The sequence below is a fragment of the Cajanus cajan genome, chromosome 3 (assembly GCF_000230855.2).
Source record: "Cajanus cajan strain Asha chromosome 3, NIPB_CcT2T_4, whole genome shotgun sequence".
Lineage (NCBI taxonomy): Eukaryota > Viridiplantae > Streptophyta > Magnoliopsida > Fabales > Fabaceae > Cajanus > Cajanus cajan.
Window position 1 is genome coordinate 4,320,139 of NC_138519.1, and position 21,760 is coordinate 4,341,898.

General features: G+C 26.0%; 1 protein-coding gene and 1 non-coding gene across 2 annotated transcripts; both read left to right on the top strand.

Moving 5' to 3' along the window:
* The first annotated feature begins 2,457 nt into the window (after nt 1-2,457).
* Nucleotides 2,458-3,189, top strand: LOC109800706 (BON1-associated protein 2). The gene has a single exon (XM_020361546.3). The coding sequence runs from the start codon at nt 2,493-2,495 to the stop codon at nt 2,889-2,891; it is 399 nt and encodes a 132-aa protein (XP_020217135.1). The 5' UTR covers nt 2,458-2,492; the 3' UTR covers nt 2,892-3,189.
* Nucleotides 3,190-12,093: 8,904 nt separating this feature from the next.
* Nucleotides 12,094-13,165, top strand: LOC109802503 (BON1-associated protein 2). The gene has a single exon (XR_003804377.2). It is a non-coding gene; the product is annotated as a BON1-associated protein 2 (transcript).
* Nucleotides 13,166-21,760: the final 8,595 nt, after the last annotated feature.

Below are 21,760 nucleotides of genomic sequence, written 5' to 3' on the forward strand. Positions count from 1 at the left end.
TGTATTTATTGTGATTTTTAATTCTCAATTGTGCTGAATATCATGAGTTTGCAATGTTGAATTTGGGTTAATAGATGTTTTCTGGATTGAACTATATAAAAACAATCATCCTGATAATTTTTATTTTTTTCTTCCAGTTTTAAATGGTAATAACAAGTCAATTTAATGGTATATAGATAAGACATGTAATAAAGTACTTCATGCTAGAACCATTCTAAAAAAGTGTAAAATATTTTTAAAAATATAGAAGACAACCTTTAGTAGAAGATGCTCTTGCTTTAGTTATGATAACTAACGATTGCTACAGTGAACAAACAATTCATATGGTTTAGCTGCCACCATGAACAGTGTTATTGTGCTTAAATATTTTTTTAATTATTTTTTATTGTAAAAATACATTTAAGCGCTGTGTTAAATATTTTTCAACGATCCCTCCTTTTCCCCCAATGTCCCTTTCTTGTTCAAGCCCATATTGTCTCCTTTTCATTGGTTGCTTCCTTTTAGTTCGTCGCTCACGTAGTTGTCATCCAAATCCAACCTGGTTTTCATCTTTGATTCCCTCAACTTTGAAAAAAAAAAAAAATTGATTTCTCGTAACCTACAAATTTGGATTTGCATTCTTTAATCTCATAGTAACTCACAAATCAAAAACACAATTGCCAAAAGCAGTCTACCATATGAAATTGAAGATGTAACAACAAAGTTGTGTCTTCATCGTCGAAAAATCAATTTGATCTGTGTGGAGAGACGGTGACGACTGCCTCCATCCTAGTGATGAACTCATATATCCTCGAGAAGGAGGTGGCAATGACCTTAGAAGGTGATAAATGGAATTAAAAGGTTGATGGTGGAATTTTTGTAAAAAAGGAGCTGTTATCACCGATAATTTCATATTCAAATCCATACTCCCATTCTCCACACATAAGGCTCCTTATTCTTCTCTCTCAAATATAATGTTCACTGTGGACTTGAGTCGGTGGTGGTGTGAGGTGGTGTTTTGTATTGTGTGATGGCAACAAATGTGGGTGAATAAGAGAGTAAAAAAAATATTTATTAAAACATTTATTTTTATCTAAAAATTTAATAATTTTCAATTAAGAATATGCTAACATTTATATAAAAATGTAATATGAATATCAATAAAATTTATTTTTTTGTATCTTAAAATATTTTTAGAAGTGTCAAATGTTGGTACAGTATTAAAGACACTTATACATATCACTTAAGATAATTATTTTTTGTCAACAACTCAACATATAAATAATTAACGAGTGTTAAATAATAATACATTAATGGTGTAAAGTGTTTGTATATATTATCATTCAACAACAGACAATGATTTATTCTAACTTTGATAATATACTTTACAAATTATACCAAACATGATTTCTAAATTACCGATAGTTTTTATAAAATTTACTCCAGGGCACGTTTGTTTAATTTAGAGATTAAAAATTCATTTACAAGAATGTCCTGATGGAAAGGTAGAATTCACATGTTTATTTATTTATTTATTTTTATCAATTTTGAAAAAGAAAACTTTTTTGATATTGTTTGTTTTCAAGAAAGTAATTATATCATAATTTAAACCATTTTTCTATTATATTGGTAAGAGATGAAGAGTTATTTATTTTCATAGAAATATTACAAGTTTTTATTTAAATTAATTATAACTTTTATTTTAATTTTGTTTTTTTTATTTTAATTATTTTAAATTATTCTTAGAAATGGTTATTTCTTATCGATCATATTTTTAAATATTTATAGAAATGACATTCTTAGATATAATAATGGTAGGAATATGATTCTGGAAAATACAATACTATTCACGAGACAGTGATTTTCTATAATGGTACATATTGATTAAATTCTAATAATTAAAGTGATAATATGTAACTATTTTTTTTATATAATATCAATATATTTTTAGTAATTTGTCTTCATATTCTATTGTATTCTCTCTATCATAACCACTAGATTGAGAAGAAGGAGTTAAAATAGAAGTATAAGCACTTAAGTTTGATTCCCATTATTATGATTATAATTGTTTTTTATAGATAAAAAAAAATTCTTTACTACTCTTAAATATAAAACTCTTTTAATTAATTCTCACACATTTGAAAAAGTTAGTTAAACATTAAATTTGTCAACGATTTTTTTTTATTTTTTAACATTAGCCTTAAAATTATTAAGATTCGTCATCTTCCTTTTTTCTACTTAATTATTTTCAATTTAATTAATTTAAAAAAATAATAAAATACTATTTCTTCAAAATACTAAAATTTATTTAAGAGTTTGAATTTCTTAATACTAATTGGTTCTCATGAATGAGCATCTAGTATTTAATAATCACCCAAGGAAAAAACCATAAAAAAATTTTAAAAAAATAATAATAATCCTCCACGTTATTCCGTAGCACCTATATATACCCCTGCTCTCCTCTCACAAGTCACAACAAATACAAACACAGCTTGACATTCACACTTATACTTATGGGGGAAAGCTCGGGTACATCGCTAGAGATCACAGTAATATCTTGCGAAAACCTTCGAGTGACGGAGGACCCCTACGTCGTCGTTCGTGCCGAGTCCTTAAACTGCTTCACCACCAAGATGGCGAAAGATAGTGGGAGCAACAACTCCAGTTTGTTCTCGTGGAATGAGAAGGCAATGCTGAAGCTGCCGGTGCATGCAAGGTCCATCACCTTCGAGGTTCAATGCAACAGGTTCAAGGCTGTGAGACCCGTTGGGGTCGCCAGAGTTGCAGTTTCCGATTTCCTCGCCGGTGGCCCGCCGGGAAATTCCGTGCACGTGTCCAGTTGCCGGTTGAGGGACTGGGAAGGGAAAGACAATGGGGTCATTCGTTTCGCGGTGAGGGTAGTCCCGCCGTAGGTTAAGGGAACAGCATAAAGTTTATGGAATTCTCGTCTTCTTAGTCAAATACCATCACCATACAAGTTTAAAATATTAATTTCTAAAAGTTTTTCTTTATTTAAAAATAAAAAAAATACTTTACAATAAAAACAACTCTAAAATCGATTGTAAACTTGTATTGAAGTAAGTTCTATATTTGTAAACATGAGTGAAGTTTTTTATAAAGTGGATTGTGAAGTTCTTGAGTGAAGTTTTTTATAAAGTGGATTGTGTGCTTGGGATAATTTCTTGAATAAATAAGAAATATTAAATGGTAGCTACATCTGTTCTGTATTTAGGATAATGTTGATTTAAGATCCAAAGCAGTTTTGAAAGAAGTGCTTGAGATCTCAACTATATATATATATATAAATGCATTTTGTACACTTATAGGTCATCGATCTAATTATCTAGTTAAATTAATTAGTTCATAAAATATGATAAGTGTTATAAAAGAAAAAAAATAGAGAGGATAAAAAGACAATGTAATATGGACAAAAAAATTTAATTAATGTATTATCTTTGGAAGAGAATTAACATATTTATAAGGATATGTAGTAGTTGAACAATTATATAAAAAGAGAATAATACATAACGAAAATATAAATGATAATAATTGATACTAAATATTGATATCAACTAATTGAGCCATTAATTATTATTCATAACACTTCTTAAAATGTGCCTCATTAAAACTTTACTAGGGAAAATGCTATGGGATAAAAACTTAGTGAAAAAAAAGAGTACATCATTCATAAATATTTATTTCTCCCCTCATGTATATATTCTTTAAGACGACAAAGTCCAATATTACGTATTAACTGTTCAAAAACTTTTCTTAAAAGTGACTTTGTAAGTAGATTATTTTTTAGGTTGTCACTTGAGCGAACTTGTTAAACATTTATATCATCTTCCCTTTGAAGATCATGAGTAAAAATAAATCGGTAAAATATGTTTTGTTCTATCTCTCTTTATCTACCCATCTTTCAACTATGCAATACATATAACATTATCTTCATATATAATTGTTGACGTCATTTTTTTAGAAGATAAATCACAAGTTTTCCGAACAAATTAACAGTAACAAATTCAAATTTTGTAATATTTGACATGTTCAATACTTAAAATATTTGTCTTAAAAATATGACATTCAAGAAAAATTTTCACAACTTTGTCTTACAATTGTAACACCAATAGATGAAAGATTATCGTGCTGATAACATAAAAGAAAGAAAAAATAAAAAGAAAAAATAAAATAATATAAAATAGAGAAAAAAATCTAATGTATTAATGTTGTCTTTGAAATATGACTAATATATTTACTAATAAAATATAAATAACAGAAATATAAATGATAATGATTGATAATAAATATTAATATTTATTAATTAAATCACTAATTATTGTTGATACTTATCAACCGAACATGCGTGGTAGGATGACAACTCATTTGTCATTGGATCATAGCTTAATACAAATAGGCGAGTATTATTTTATTATTTTTAACAAAGCTCTTTGTGACATGATGATGAAAGATGAATCCTGAAGTTTCAGGGATAGGTGTTGGTTAAGTAATGCTTCCGCTTTAGAAAGAAAATGCCTGCTAGGTTTTCTAAGAAGGAGCAATTAGGTCAAAAAGGTAATACTTCTTTGTTGTTACCGGAACATTTAATTTAATATTTGGTAATTTTAATGTATAAAGAAGAGAAAATGTTGAATTATAGTATGATGAGGAACCATTCATGTAATAGAAAATCACAATATAATTTAAAACATCGGATAGAAATAAGAAAACAAGAGGGAAAAAAAAGACGTAAAATAATATGATAAAAACAAATTATAAAAAAAGTAGCACAACATAGCATAATTTTTATTCTATTGCATCCAAAAGATCATATTCACAAACCACGATCATGATGTGTTTAAAGGTTATATAAGATTCGATGTCCTTTCATCTTTCTGACGTTAGAAATGCACCATATGTTACTAGACAACTATAAGACGAGAATGAGTATCCAAAAGCGCGTAATAGCTGAGTCATCTGCTAGAATTTGCATATTTATTTTTAGAGAAATCCTATAGTACCCATCTTATTTGAGAGGGTACCGGTACAGTTTTTTATATGTTATATTTTTAATAATTTATTTAAATAATATTTATAATATTTTATTTTTTCAATTTTTAAGTTATTTAATTATTTTATTTTTATTTTATATATTCTAATTTATTTGTAATAATATTATTATATATTTAATATATTTCTATTTTTTCACTTAAAATTTTTGAATTTCTATATTTTAATTTTAATAAAATTTTAAGTATATTTTTTTGTCTTTTTATCTTAAATTTTTAAATTTTTAAATTATAATTTTAATAAATTTTTAATTACTATTTATTTATTTTTTCTTTTTTTAATATTTTATAATATTATTGAAATTTTATAATTTTAATTTCTATAATTTTATCTTACATTTTATAAGTATAATTTAGATTATTTATTTTATAATTAAATTAATATTTTTAAATTTTTTATGAGTTTACATAAAAAAAAAAAAATGTATTAAAATTCCTCGATCTTTCGTAACAATTCCCTTGTTTTTATTGAGAATCCATGCATCCAGATGCATGCATAACTTCCGATAGGTAGGGCTGTCGGCACAGACACCCAACCGCCATAGCTAGCTCACGCGCTACAATTTGTATCATCACTTTTTTTTTTCCTAGTCAACATTGAATTTTAGATCAAGAAAATTACACTCACCTTCTTTATTTAAATGAAATGAATGACATGTATCTTCTTTTTAGATTTTAAAATTCATTTACCTCTTTTAAAATAATATCATTAATTAAAGTAAGAAAAAAAGAAAAAAAATAAAACTTAATTCATATTTTTACTAATCATGTGTGTTTATCCCTCATTTTTAAATTACATACAATATTTATTTTCTTTATGAAAATTTTTATTATTCTTTAATTTTAACAATAATGATTTGTTAGTTCATATTTTAAAATTATTCTTTAAAATTGATATATTTTTAAATCAAAACACACATGAGATGTATGATATAATTTGAAATTAAAATTAAAGAGATTAAATCTCATTCAATTGTTTACAATTATATTAATAATTTGTTATCTCCTAATAATACACAAATGATGTTATTTTATATAAGGATTTATATATCACTTAGATAAATAAATAGGACATATTTATTTAAATATTAGAGGTGATATGTATATCATTTAAAAAGACCTTAGGAAATATTAGTGCAATTTTTTCTTTTAGATATATATTAATTGTCTCTTTAGATAATTTTTTCAAAATTACTTATAAGAAAATAAAATATTCTTTTTCAAAAGTAAAATTATCTTATACATAAGTTAAAAATAAAATTTTCATAAGTTGGTAAAATAAAATTTCTACAAATTAATTTATGTGAGAGATATTTTTAGTTTACAGAAAAACTTTTTTTTCTTCTCTTACAAGTGTTTGGTCTAAAAGTTTAAAACCATTGCTTATCTATTATTATGTTTCGCCTTTTATTCATTTTAGATTGGTTTATAACATGAATATGTCATTTATTTGTTAAGACATATATCATGGATTTATTGACAACTTCATTAGCTACAGGATATGTAATAAGGATGAACTGACAAAGTCATTAACTAAGTGAGATACTTCATGTATAGTATAAACATATCTAGGAATGGGAAGAAAAAAAAACTTGTACTCACGGATATCTTTAAAAAAAAATTACAACGGATAATAAGTAGATATATTAGTGGATAATTTAAGTGAACTTATTTGTACTCATATTAATAAATGGGGATGAAAATGGATATCGAGACATCCGTCTTGTAGATACTCGTTATAATAAAATTATTTAAATATTTTTTTATTATATAATATTTGTTAAATAAAAATGTGATATTACTTAATTTTTTTTATTTAGATTGATTTGTGAGATTGAAATATAACTTTTGAACTTTAACTTTAGACATGTGGACTTCAATTATTTTAGTTTATTGGTTTTGTTTAATTTTATGAGACTGAAGTACTTTAATAACAATTAAATTTAGAAAAGTGTATTGGATTGTAATTATATAAGATTCTTTTAGCATAAAAAAGTCTTGTATATTTTAAAAGATTTTACAAGAGGTTAATGACTTTTTTTTTTTTTTTACAAAAGGCTTTTATATAAATGTAATAATTTTAAGATTCTTTTATTCAGAATCTTGTAATATGAGTTTTCATCGATTTGTATGTTAAGAATTTATAAGGTTTTAATGGATTTTATTAGATTTTAAAAGACAATATGAATTTTAAAAAATAATAATAATATTATTAAAAAATTACATAAATAAAAAAGTTTGAATAAAAAAAATAAAATTAATAAAATTTTTAATTTTTTAATAAATAATTGATTTCGATTTCATGTCATCTTAAATAATATTATTTTACATATAATCCTTTATATATTTATATTTTCCTATTCATATTATTGAATTTTAATAATTTGTTCAAAATTATTATATTTGTAGAATTGTAAAAATATATTTTTAATATATGTTTAAAATTTTAAAATTAAATTTTATTAAAAATGAATATTTAAATTTAATAATTTTAAGAAATTTAACAATATATAGTATTTAATAAATAAAAAATTATTTAAAATATTTCATAATTAAAAATAAAAATTGATGAATTATACATCAATATTGGTAGATAAAAAATGTAACCAAAAAATATTGATATATATAAAATAAAAAAAAAAGGAAAAAAATAGAGAGAATAAATAAATGAAAGATATAAACAAAAGGAGAAAATGAGATAGAGAAGACATGAGAAGAGAGAGAGGAGGAAGAAAGAGAGAGAGAAAAAAAAAGATAGATAGAGGAGAAGATCAAAGAGAGAGAGGAAAAAAAGAGTAAACCAAAAAAGGCGTGGGAGAAAAAAAAAGGAGAAATAAATAAGAAAAAAAAAGTCATGTGAAATCTAAAATTTTTTGATAATATTGTTGCTTGAGTGAATTATATATAAATTCAACTAAAAAGTTTCACAAAATTTATCTTTCAAAATAATTTATTGAAATCTTCATGGTTTTTAATACCTACAGATTTTCTTAAGTGAAAAAAAATCGTAATTGAATATCATTAAATTTTAATTTACTCTTAAAATTTTTTTTGATTATCTTAATTGAATACCACCATATTTTGATATATCTAAAAAAATTATAATTATTTTAATTGAATACCATATAACTTTTTTATATTAAAAATGTCTTGATTGAATATCATAAAACTTTTTTTTTAAAATAATAGTTTAAAATCTCAATCCAATTTACCTCTTTCTTAATTTTTAAATTGAAGAATCTTGACTAATAACATTGTATATAATATTTAAATAATTTAAGTTTTGTTACTTTTAAACTATTATTTTTAAAAAGATTATTAAAATAAATAAAAATCATGTCGTACTATTTTTTTTAAAAATTATTTATAAGTTTCTTTTATCCTTTAATAAATATCTATAGATATATCGTGAATTAGTGTTATTTTTATTTTTTTGAAGATATCACCTTGTTAGGTACACACATGATATGAAACAGAGGAGTTGGACGGATAGCTAGGACTATTCCTCATACTCATCTTATCCTATCGACATTCCTACACATACGTTAGTGTTAATTTTCTACATTATGTCATATGAGGTTTGTCTTGATGAGGAGTTCTTTTGTATTAGGGGGAGAGGTTTTTAGCAAATCTTTATTCAAGTCTTATAATAAGACTTTGGACTTTGTAACCATTATTCTCTTTCTCGATGAAATCTCTTTGTTGATAAAAAATAAGTGAGATAGTTAATTGACAAGAATTTAAGTTATATTGTTTATTTCTAGGTCAATTCCTTTGAAGTAATTTGATATATTTTTTCAAATGTCAAGTTTTGAGATTGCGAAATTGTCTAAACATGTGTCCTAAATGCCTAAAATTAAGATGTTAAATTTAATCAATCCACCCTCATAAAGTCATTACTAGGTTTAAAAAAAACTAGCTTTTATAGTACATATACATTTATTTTAAATTGTCTTACTAAACCAATATTACGATTGTTATTTTTTTATATATATTTCACTAGTGGAAATTTTTTTTTTTAAAATTAGTTATTTTTAACTTTCAAAATCGGTTCCGTAATCGATTTTAAAAGAGCCTATTTTAAAAGTTAGACTTTTAAAATCGGTTAAATAACCGATTTTAAAAGTTAACTTTTAAGATCGGTTGTTTTATAACCGATCTTAAAAGTCTTGGCTTTGTAAAAATTAAATTGGAAAGGGTCGTTCTAGGTTTAAAAGGCCTAAAATTATAGTTTAGAATGGGCTGTTCTAGCATAGTTTGGTATGAGTTAAAACTAATCTAGAACGGGCCGTTCTGGTTGCAGAACAGGCCGTTCTCCTTGCAGAACGCGTCATTCTCCTTGCAGAACGGGGTGTTCTCCTAGCAAAACGGGTCGTTCTCCTTGCAGAATGAACTGTTCTCCTTGCAGAACGGGCCGTTCCAGATTTCAAATTTACCCGAAATGAACCTGCAACAAAACTAGAAACATGAGAAGAGCATGAGAAGACGAAAACGAAAATGACAACGAAATTTACCTTATGGGAGATTTTAAAAAATGAGAGTGCGAGAGAGTAAAAAAAGGAATGGTCGAAAGATCAAAGAGAATGAGAATGGAGGGAAATATAAAAGGTTTCTAACGATACTTTTAAAATCGGTTCTTAAATAACCGATTTTAAACGTAACACTTTTAAAATCGGTTCTTAAATAACCGATTTTAAAAGTAGTACTTTTAAAATCGGTCATAAAATAACCGATTTTTATGACCGATTTTAAAAGTACTTTTAAGATCGATTATTTTATAACCGATCTTAAAAATACTTTTAAAATCGGTTAAAATTTAACTGATCTTAAAAGTGTTCACATTATTTACAAAATTGTCACCACGTGACTTTTAAGATCGGTCACTTTTTAACCGTTCTTAAAACCCCGATTTTAAATCTAATTTTTGCACTAGTGTTTGAAAGATAAAAGAAACAAGACAAAAAAATATAAAAAATTACACACTAATCTTCTTAATCCCCATAATATTAACTAGGAAAAGAGAAGCTAATTGAAGTTGTGTTTTTGGTGGATTTGATTCAATAAATTCTTTATGTTTGAACTAGTAAATTTAACTTAAATATGTTTAATAAATTATGATTTTTAGGTAATGATTTGATCATTTTCATGAGATTTGAATTATTCAGAATAAATGTTACAATGATCAAATGATTAACATGAATATTGATCGAAGAAATCATATATTAAAAAAATTAAAATTAAAGAGAGAAAAGAAATTATATGTATATTATACTAAAAGAAAATAAAAAGTTGGTAAAAATAAATACAAACATCCCTTAAAACAGAAAGATATAAAGGAATAAACAAAGTGATTTTAAAAGTGTTTCTGACCTATAAATCATACCCCAAATCTAGTATTTAAAAAAGAAATAGTACAACAATCATTTGATATTAACTTTACATGCATATAACTTTTATTAACTTTTAAAAATCGCCAATAACCACCTTAATTTCCAAAGTTTTTGATACTCAAAATTTCACTGATTGATCTATATTCTTGGTTGTCCCTTTTTAAGCTTTCTTCAAGTATTCCCTTTTCGATCCCTTTCTCCTAGTATGTCAAAATTTGCGAAAAACAGGACATTTCTCCCTATGACTTGTACGTTACATGTTTTCAAGCCATAAATTTTCTTCATGCAAGAATGAAACAAGCTAGCCAATCTTGCTGCACTTGAACATTGCGCTCTAATCAGATGAATAAGTGAGGCAAAAGGATGGAAATTATTTTGGCTTATGTTGACGAGGTTGAGAGCCACAACAGAATCAATTTCACAAATAGTATTTTTGAAGCCTGTTGTCCAGCATGAATGAGTCCAAGATCCATGCCACAATTGCCATAGTAGACTGAAATCCAAGATCCATGGTAGTCTCTAAGAATTCCACCAAATTAAGCCAGCTTTCTTGGGGTTACCAAGATCCATGATTGTTATTACAAAGACTTGGTTTAAAGCAGTAGTTCTGAAACATGTGAGATTTTATTTTAAAAGGACCAAGTCTACGATTATAAGTTGTCACTGTTTGTCTCGACCTAAGATATTAAATATGTACTTATAATTGATAATTAGCTTAATATGGTAATTTTCTCATCATGCTCCATTTATTAACTTAATATGTGGACATTTTTTTTAAATAAAAAAGATTCAATTATTTTATTTTAGTAATATTATATTTTTTTTATTTAAGGGGATAATTAAACAAAGTAGGTAGAATAAAGTGAAAGAAGTTTTTTCATTGATTTATTTATTCTAAAAAAATTAAACAAACAGAAAAGCTAAATAAGTAAAAAGGATTAGCCAAATTTTGGTATTCATGATGCAATATATAGATTAAAATTAGCTTTTAAAAAAAACTCAAAATTATAATATACTACTATATAATTAAGAGTGCAAGAATGGTATGTGTTCTAACTTCTAAGGCAATTGCATTAAATTTCCCAATACATTTATAGGAATTATTTAAACTTTGAGAAAACTTGTTTCTTACAACGCAGAGTTCACACTTCACAGCTAGGAACATAATTGCATATATTGAATTTTCTACATTGAAGGAACTAGTCATCCTAGCATATAAAACATTTGGTGGAACCATGATAACATTACAATAAATGTTACATATAGTGATATACAAAAAGTATCACCATAAATATAATATATGTAGGTATATATCTATTTGACATATAATAACTACACACATAATTTTAGTTTTGATTTTGAATGAAAGTTAACAACATATTTTGTGTATCACCATAACTTATACTTACACTTTTTAACAATATACAAAAATATGTTATACTTATTGTGTAGGTAAAAATAGTTTTTAATGACACTTATTATATCACTATAGGATATGTATCACTATACGACAATTTCCTTTTAGTGTAATAATGGGAAGGAAACTTAAATTTCGATTAGATTACCAAAGTCAGTCAGGTAGGCATAATAAAATTCATAGTCAAGGTCAACACATCCTGTTCTCTAATTCCTATTTATACACTGTTATTAGAAATATTGTTTTCAAGCTATTTCCCCTTAAAACCGATAGCAAATTACGAGTAGTTTTTCCTTTCTTTCCTCACATTTTCTCATCCAACTACACTACTTAAATCCCTCAAAGCTCTTCCTACCCTTTCATCTCAAACAATATCTTTCCTTCACGTATATACAAACACAATTTTATGCGCTTTGCTATTGTCTACAATTTATATATCACGTAGTTGTGTGTATATCTACTTACATACAACAAAATTCAAATAGATATGGAAGCAAAACAAAAGCCATGCGCCTTAGAGATCACGGTTATATCGGGAGAAAACATAAGAATGGATCGAAGTCAAGTGGCGGAGAAGGTGTATGTTGTTGTTCGTGCTGAGTCTCTCAATTGTTGCACCACCAAAATGGTGAATGAAGATGCAGGTTTGCTAGCATGGAATGAAAAATTCTTGTTAGACATTCCTTCACGTGCAAGGTCGATCACGTTTGAGGTGCAATGCAAAAAGTATAAAGATGTTCGCCCTATTGGAGTAGCAAGGATAGCACTTTCGGATTTTCTTGGTGCCAATAAAATTGTGTCGGAAAGTGTTCCCCAAATGTTGTGTCACGGTTTGACGAATTGGGAAGGTCGGCGAAATGGGGTTATTCATTTCTCAGTGAGGATGGTGATTCCAGGGCATAATTTGTGTCCAGAAACAAAAGAAGCAAAAGACATAACGACTACAATGAGTTCTAAAGAAATTCATGAGCTTGAGGCAATAGGATTTCAAGTGGTCAACCCTAAGAATTCAAACCATATTGTCATCGGCATTCCAGTTTAAAGGTTTTTTTTTTTCCTTCTATCCATTATATTACACGAACAACATCAAAGTTTGAATTTAAGATCATACCTAATTCCAACCAAAGATTTATTTAAAGTTTTTTCTTCTTCTTCTTTTTCCTAGTAGAGTTCTTATTCAATTCCCGTCCCCCCTTGTTCTCTTTTTGGGTTTGTATTCAAAAGAAGGATCGATGGTTGTTTGTGCTTGATAGTTTTTTGTTTGTTTGTTTGTAACAATATAACTAGAATAACAAGGATTGAATTTATGTATCCTTATATTCATTCGATTTAATTATGTTTTCGATCCTTATAATCATATAAACTATATTAGTTAAAAGTATTTTAATTTCTATACATACTATTTTATTTTCTTTTAATATCTTTTATCGATCTATTGCTATAAAGATAAGTTTACAAAATTATAGAAACTAAAAAATAAATGTACAAAAGATTAAAATAAAATATTTTAATTATAAGAATAAAAGATAAAATAAATAAAATTATAGGAATAAAAAAGACTAAACCTATTTATTCCAAATTTTACTACTAGTCCATCCTGGTTTTTTTTTTCTTGATATATACAACAATAAAAGTTGCGAAAAATATAAATGATTTCAAATTAAATATCCTGGGTGATTGTATCTATTTTTTTATGGTAAGACTTGTTTTAATTTAACCAAAGACCTTGAGTGGAGTTAAAAAAGAATTATTTGAAGCTTTTTACCTCCCATTTTTTAGATGTTGATAAATTTTCACCTTTTAATCCATAACATATATATATATATATATATATATATATATATATATATATATATATAAGATTCGTAATAACAAAATTTAGGAATATAATATTGTAATAAAAAAATATTATATCAATTATTTAAAACATATTATAGTTAACATATTTTATTAACATACACATCAACATCATACATATGTTTTCTTATTATTCTCTTATTTATTTTCTGAAATTTTTTTTATGATAATTAATTGTGTAATTTGTCTTTTAATTACCTTTTATATGGTGGTATAAAATATTATAGAATTATCTGTGTAACTTTGTGTATGTCTCACTTTTATAGAATTATATAATTTTTTTTCTATAAAATACTTATAAAAAGGCTTATCCAATTCACTGGGCACTAATGGTTAATTTGGTGAGATTAAGTTTTAATATGAGAGGATCAAGGAATTGAAAACAACCAGGGGTACGTACCGATTATCTTAAATTCAATTTGCTATTTATTCGTGTTTTTAGGGTTTTTTAACTTCTACGAAGTATACATTCATTATTATATTTAACATTTCTAACAACATTCATCAATTTATATTTATTAAAATATTGTTATAAATTAAGTTAATAGATTATTATAATATTTTTAAAAAATGTTACTACAAATAAAGTAACATTTTTTTAATCTTAATATTATTTTTTTCTAATTATATTTTAAAAATTATATCTCACATAAGTAAAAGAATGATATAAAAAATATATTTCTCTTATCTTTAGTTATTTCTCAAAATTGAAGTCTCACACCTAATAAAATAATAACATGTAAAGAATATAAATAATCATAAAATGAAACTTATATTAAAATAAATGAACTTTGATATATAATTTATATTTAATCCCAACTAATTTAGGATATCTCTTGTTTAAAAAAAATTAAAATATCTTAAATTTTAAAGGATTTGTAGACAATGGTTATAAAATATAAGTGATGATATAATCTCATTATCATTTTATAAAGTTTACAAAAATTAAGCAATAATATTAAAATATTATAAACTATCACTTTAATAAAATTTTAAAAAATAATATTATTAATATATAAAATATTATTATAAGTCTTTAACAATATAAGTTTTATCTTACATTTGATAAAATGTGGTAAAAACATATTAACAACATTTATTTATAATTTAATAACATTTTTATAATGTTACTAAAAACACATTTTATTGTGGTGACAATTTGTCCTTTTATATAGATCAAGAACAGACTGGGTTTATACACAATATATGCATGATTTATGGTGTATAGTATGTATTATTGTGTTTATCAATTTAGGTTAGTGTGGCTAATAAAGACTTCACATTATTTAATAAGTAATTAGAGATCGATTTTTAAGTCTCGTGAATATAAAAATTTAAGCTAAAAAATGTGTTCCTATTCGAAGCTCATTAAACTCTAAAGAGAAAAACAAGGAAAAAATATTTATTAATGAAAAAAATTACTGGTGTTTGGTGGCAAAGAAAAATCAATAAATCTTTTATGAATACGTGTTGGGCAAGCAAGCAAGGTCAAGAAGATTGGGCAGAGCCATTAAACTTGACGAGGGAAAGTAATGGGTTGGTATTGGCTTTCATATCATTAGCTTACGTCCTCGCCAGTCACAGTTGCGGAATTGAATGTCCATTTTACTAATCATCAATAAAATAAATCAATCTACAACTCAAAATAGTTTGAACTTGAAGTAACTAATAATTTTAATTGATCTAGTTTCAATCACATTTACTTTTAAAAAAATTGCAATTTAATTCAAACCAAATTAACAATGAGTTGATTTGATCAACATATATTAATCAATTTTTTTATATAAAAATAACATTTTTTAAAACATAACACAATTACATCTCAAAATTTAAATGTAACCTTATTATTAAACATGTTTAAATAACATTCAAAACAAATATTAAAAAATGTAAAAATATATGAAATTAACGTGACGACTATATTACGATTAGAATCTATCCAAATTTGATGTCTATAAAACTTACTTTAAACTCTATTAAAAAAATTATTTTACATTAATATTTATATAATTCTTTTAAGAATTATAATCCAAAAGTTACTATTTCAAATTCTCAAAAAAATATCACTATAGGTATAATATATGTAGGTATATATCTATTTGACATATAGTTACGTACAATTTTAGTGTTAATTTTAAATGAGATTTAATAACATATTTTATATGTCACTATAGTCTATACCCATTTTAATAATATACCAACATATATTATATTTATTGTGTGAGTAAAAATAATTTTTAATGATACATATTATATCACTCTAGGATGTATCACTATATGACAACTTTCTTGTAGTGAAATTTTATTCTAAAATATTTACTTCTAAAAGACATAAATATAATTATATTTTTTAATTCATCTCTAAAATATTTTTATTTTTTATTATAATATATTATTAGGAATTTTTTAAAAAAATTCATCTTAAAACTTGCTTTAAACTTAACAATGTGTTAGGATAATCTAGTCGCAACACTAATCTAGGTATGGTAATTGATTAAATGTATTATGCAACTAATAAAATGATAATATTATAAAATATTAGTATTATAAAATAATATTAAGATAAAAAAATAAAATAATAATAATTTTAATAATTTCAATTCTCGAATCATCATATTCGTAAAATACAAATTCGAAATTTGAATGACTCAATTCTCCATCACCTTCGAGGTTCAATGCAACAGGTTCAAGGCTGTGAGACCCGTTGGGGTTGCCAGAATCGCAGTTTCAGATTTTCTTGCCGTGTCGGAAAATTCCATGTACGTCTTCAGTTACCGGTTGAGGGACTGGGAAGGGAAAATAAATGGGGTCATTCATTTCGCCGTCAGAGTGCCGCCGCCGCCGGATTCTTCTAACGCCGCCGTCGAACCGGTGATGGGAATCAACGTCCCTGACAATGTGTCTAACGATGTTGTTATTGATATTCCGTTTTGATGGAACCACTCTTACGTTATTTCAAGATCTGTATTATATTTGTAAAAAAAAAAAAAAAAAGTTGTATATTGGTCAACGGGAGCGTGGAAAGTCAAGTTTAATTCAGTTATATATTGTAATGTTTTTTCTCCAAAATTTCACAACTGATTATATATATAACTTTGATTTTTTAAGTCTTCCCCCTCTTTTATATCTTAGATAAACGTCAAAATTGTTTTATACGTAGAATAACTTACTCGGACAACAAAATATCACAACATATACTGTTTTAGAAGGAACAAAGAAAACAGAAAGTAACTTAACATAAATGATTAATTTGATCATAACTAAATAAATTATAAAAAGTATCAAACAAATTAAGAGAGTTAGTTATAGAGTAAACAAAACAGGAAATTTATCTGTAGTCTTGCTAAATCTCAGTATGTTAGTGTAATTTTATTCTTTTTTTTTATTTAGCTATGTAATACTCTTTGTACTCGATCTTTCTTAATAAAATATTGCTTACAAAATGTAAAACTTTTATTTTTTAGAATCTCAGTGTGCTCGAAGGAGTTATATGTTTTGGTTACGTAAGTACTAGCATTTGTAGTATACTTTACTATGCTGGTATTTAAAGGGCCATTGAGCTCTATTTCTCAATGGCAAAGCATAATGGGCACAGAATGTGTGGAAGACTATGTCATTCTTTATGTCACGCGAGGAAGATCCCATAGAGGGACATCTCCTTATATATGTTGGAGGGTAAAATTAATTTCTTTAGGGTGGGAGGTTGTTTTTGTTGGTTGTAAACTTTAGTCCTAATCTAGTTAACTAGTAATTTGTTCTTATATTAGCACATATTACATTTAATCATGTAATAGTTCATCTCTTATCCCGTGCTTTTGTACATATATGGGCTTGTGTTTGATACTTTGATATATCACCCATCTTCGCGGTACATGAAAATTGAGAACAAATTAAGGGATACAGATTAATTAATTAAAAAGATGAATCATATATCTAAAATGCATATCATTAATAGTACAAAAGAGATATTTTATGTCTCTAATTTCGGACTTTTTATGTCGAAAAAAAGTTTGACGTCAATGCGAAAGAAGTAAATTTACGTCAAGTGTTTTAGTCGACGTAAAATTACGTCGAGCGTCTTCCACGTTTGACATAAAATGGTTGACAGACAAACAAAAAAATAACTTAAATCCGTGAACACGTTCGAAAAATACCCAAATGATTCAATCCAATCGAAAAATAGGTTTTGTCGCTGCACACCGTGAACGGAAAATGCTGAAAGGTCTCGCATTGTTGTCGCCAGAAACTGCTGAAGAGGAAAATAGTGTCAAAACACTCGCATGCAGAAATAAAACAACTTTTTTACATAGAAAGATCAACACATGTATGAAAGCACTAACCTCAATCCATGAAAATGCCTAAATATTTTGACCCAATCGGAGACATAGGATCAGAATTAAAAATGGGTCTCGTCGTCGCTGTCATCGCTGATGTCGTCGCTGCTCACCATAACCGAAAAACACCCAAAGGTCTCATACCATCATCGGCAAAAATCACTAGAGAGGAAAACAATTTAAAAACACTTGTGCACACAAAGAAGACAACGGTGTTGGGGGAATAAAACAACTCTTTTACGTCGGGTCAAAAGGATTCCAAAGTAAAAATTGAAATTTACGTCAAACTGTACTCTATATCCAACGTAGATTTTAATTTTTACGTTAGACTCCCTTTGATCCAACCTAAAAAAGTTTAAATTAATTTCAAAAATATTACCGCGTATTTTTTACGTTAAGAATTTTTATGATCGACGAGAAAATATTGACATAAAAGACTAATTTTTCACTTGTGCATATATAATAATTTTATAGCAATTCCCTATTTTTCTCTGCCAATGAAGCTAAAAACGCATACTTTTCTGACAATTTTTGTAAGACGTTAACTTTTGACAAGATATATTAAATGTGATTTTTGTATTTTTGAATCCACGTATTGAAAACGCTTTTGATCTCTAATCCTACTTTGCTGGATGCTTCAGATTCATTTATATGTAAACACTTTTGGAAGTGTTTAGCATCTCCAAAAGTTTTAACTCTTTCTTGGCATATTTTGTTGAGTCCCATTCTATTTTAGTATTTTTGAGAAATGTCATTTAATTAGAAGCCAGCAACTAAAAATGATGTGTGGTATTTGACATAGAACATATACATATACTATAAAAAAAAATTGTTATATAGTGACATATATTTTATAATAATATAATATTTATCATTAAAAATTATTTTTATTCACATCATAAATATAATATATGTTAATATATTATTAAAAAATATGAGTATAGATTATAATAACATAAAAAATGTAAAATTTTATTCAGAGTTAACCGTAAAATTGTGTATAGCTATGTTTTAAATAAATATATATGTACGTATATTATATCTATAATTATATTTTTTTTATATATTACATCTAACATTTATTATAGTGTTAACATTTAATTTGTTTTTCATTTGTTCAGTGTCTTCTGAGCTATGACAACTATTACAAGAAAAATGAAAATTATCGATGGGTATAAATTTGTCAAAAAATTTATATTTTAGATGGAGTTTATTAATGGATAAAAATTCGTATGAAAAGTTATATTACCGATAGAATATTTCTAACGAATTTATATTTATTGAAAATGTAAGAATTTTCGACGAAAATTTTCAACAGATATTTAAGTCAAAATTTTTCAACAAAATATTATCGACGAATAATGATTTGTCAAAAATTTAATGGTTCCTAACAAAAGATTTTTTTATGAAATATCCGTAAAAAAAATGGCTAATATTCTGTCATAAATTTGATTTGCCAAAAATGTTTAAAATTTTATCAGAAATTGCATCCATTGAAAATGTTTAATATTTCATTTGATAACAATAAAGATGATTAAAATTGACAATCATATATTAAAAAAGATCAAAAAAATTTAAATATATATACATATATATATATATATATATATATAAAGAGAGAGAGAGAAAGAAGAGGGACCAAATGACTCACAAAGTAACTCTTGATAAAGTTACTCCGCTCAATAACTCACGATGCATGTTAAATTTCATCAATCTAACTGTTAAATTAAATATTAATAATTAATATAGAGAAAAATTGATTAGTTCTAGAACAAATTATTTGAAAAAAATATAGTTGAAAAATTAATTATTTTAAATTATTTAACTAGAATTTTATTAAGAATTTACTATATGTTCTTGATAAATATAATATATATTAATATATTATATAAAAATATATATATAAGTATAAATTATAATAACATAAAAAATGTAAAATTTTATTTAAAATTAATACTTGAATTGTATATAATTATGTTTTAAATAAATATATATTTACATATATTATATCTATAATAATTTTTTTTTTTATTACTGTATTTAACATTTCTTATAGTGATAACGTTTAATTTTTTTTTCATTTGTTTAGTGTCTTACGAGCTATGGCAACATTTCTATCATTGACTTTGGTGTTTTCTATTGCCCTGCCAACACTTATTGTAATAAATAATGGGCTTGGAAATGTTTGTGGCATTCGGTGGTATATATGGACTATTTGGTTGTATAGAAACACCATTGGCTTGGAATTTCTATTGTGATTCTCCGCAAGTTATGAGTGAATTTCATCAATATATTCAACTTAAACTAAAAAGGTCATAACGGCGTAATAATTAAAAATAAAACTGTGTTACCTTCAGGAAATTCAATGACATATTTAGAGTGAGCTTCTAAAGTGGACTTGGTCTATAAACAAAGTTTGTGCGGTTTGGTGGAGTGCACTTGAAAGATGCTCATTTTCTTGGATTCACACAGCATTCAATTTCTAAACGTAAATAGAGGGTAATGACCTAACTGATTGGCCTCTTGACTCGTGTATGTTGCTCTGCGATTTGCAGCTTCCATTGTAATTACAACGTTCAATTTCAAAAAAGTAATTTATTTTTCTTTTCTTTTTTGTTTGTAAAAACAGAAATTCCTTAGCATCATACAAAAGGCTGAGCTAAGCCTAGGCATGCAGATTCTGCATTTTCTTGTTTAATCTTTACAAATATAAAGTACTTAATTTAATAAATAAAATTGATTTTGGGGGAAGCAGGAGCACCGCCCCTGCTTATTAAGAAAGGACATTAATTTGTTCCCATGGGCCGGCCGCCGCCATTTTATCAAATGCATTTTTTTATGAATTGTCGTGAAATTATTATTCAGAAAAGAAAAGAAAAGTAGCTTATGTAAATTTACACTAAATATTTATAAATAAAAGTAGTTTTCAGTTTTACCTGCATTTATATTATAAGAACAAAACATCTATTGGTATATATTATATTTCTTGTAGAAGATTGAAATGTATAATTGTACTATCTGTATTGTGAAACCGAGTTTGAGCTCGGCACTGGAGCGCTAGGCGACATCGGATGAGCGCTATGAGACATCGGTTAAAACAAAGGTTCGCTATCTGAACGAATCACAACCGATTTCAAGCCCAAGGTCCAGATAAACCCTAATTCACACTAAGGTACGTGCATTACATATACGAGACTCATATATTCACAAACACTAACTTTAGCATCGGAGTCTCTTTTGCAGGTACCACCCCACTTCGGAACAGCCGACGTACCTAGTGAAGGAGGCTCACCAATCTTGCCTAACAGATCGTCCCCTACGACCGATCTCCGGTAAGAACAGTAATTAATAATCAGATATCTAGATCGAGAGAAATAATCACACAAAAAGAAATATGTATGACATATTGTTTATGTAATAATTTTAATTTGAAGGTTGTGGTATATAAGTTAATCTTAACAACAATATAGCTTAGGGCATCCCTAATGGAAGCAACTCATTTGAGTTGTTTCATGCATTGAAAAATGAAAAAAGTAGTTTCCAATGTGTCATGTCAGTATTAAACAACTCATTTATGAACCAATTTTAAATTTTTATTAAAAAGGATAATTGTACTACAATAAAAAGAAATAAATTACGAGAAAAAATATACAATAAGTAGATATTAAAAATAAAATAAAGCAATAGTAAATACATAGACATTATACGAAATTAATT

Bases quoted from the DNA above. Each gene is read 5' to 3' on its own strand.
- LOC109800706 (XM_020361546.3), top strand. From the start codon at position 2,493: ATGGGGGAAAGCTCGGGTACATCGCTAGAGATCACAGTAATATCTTGC.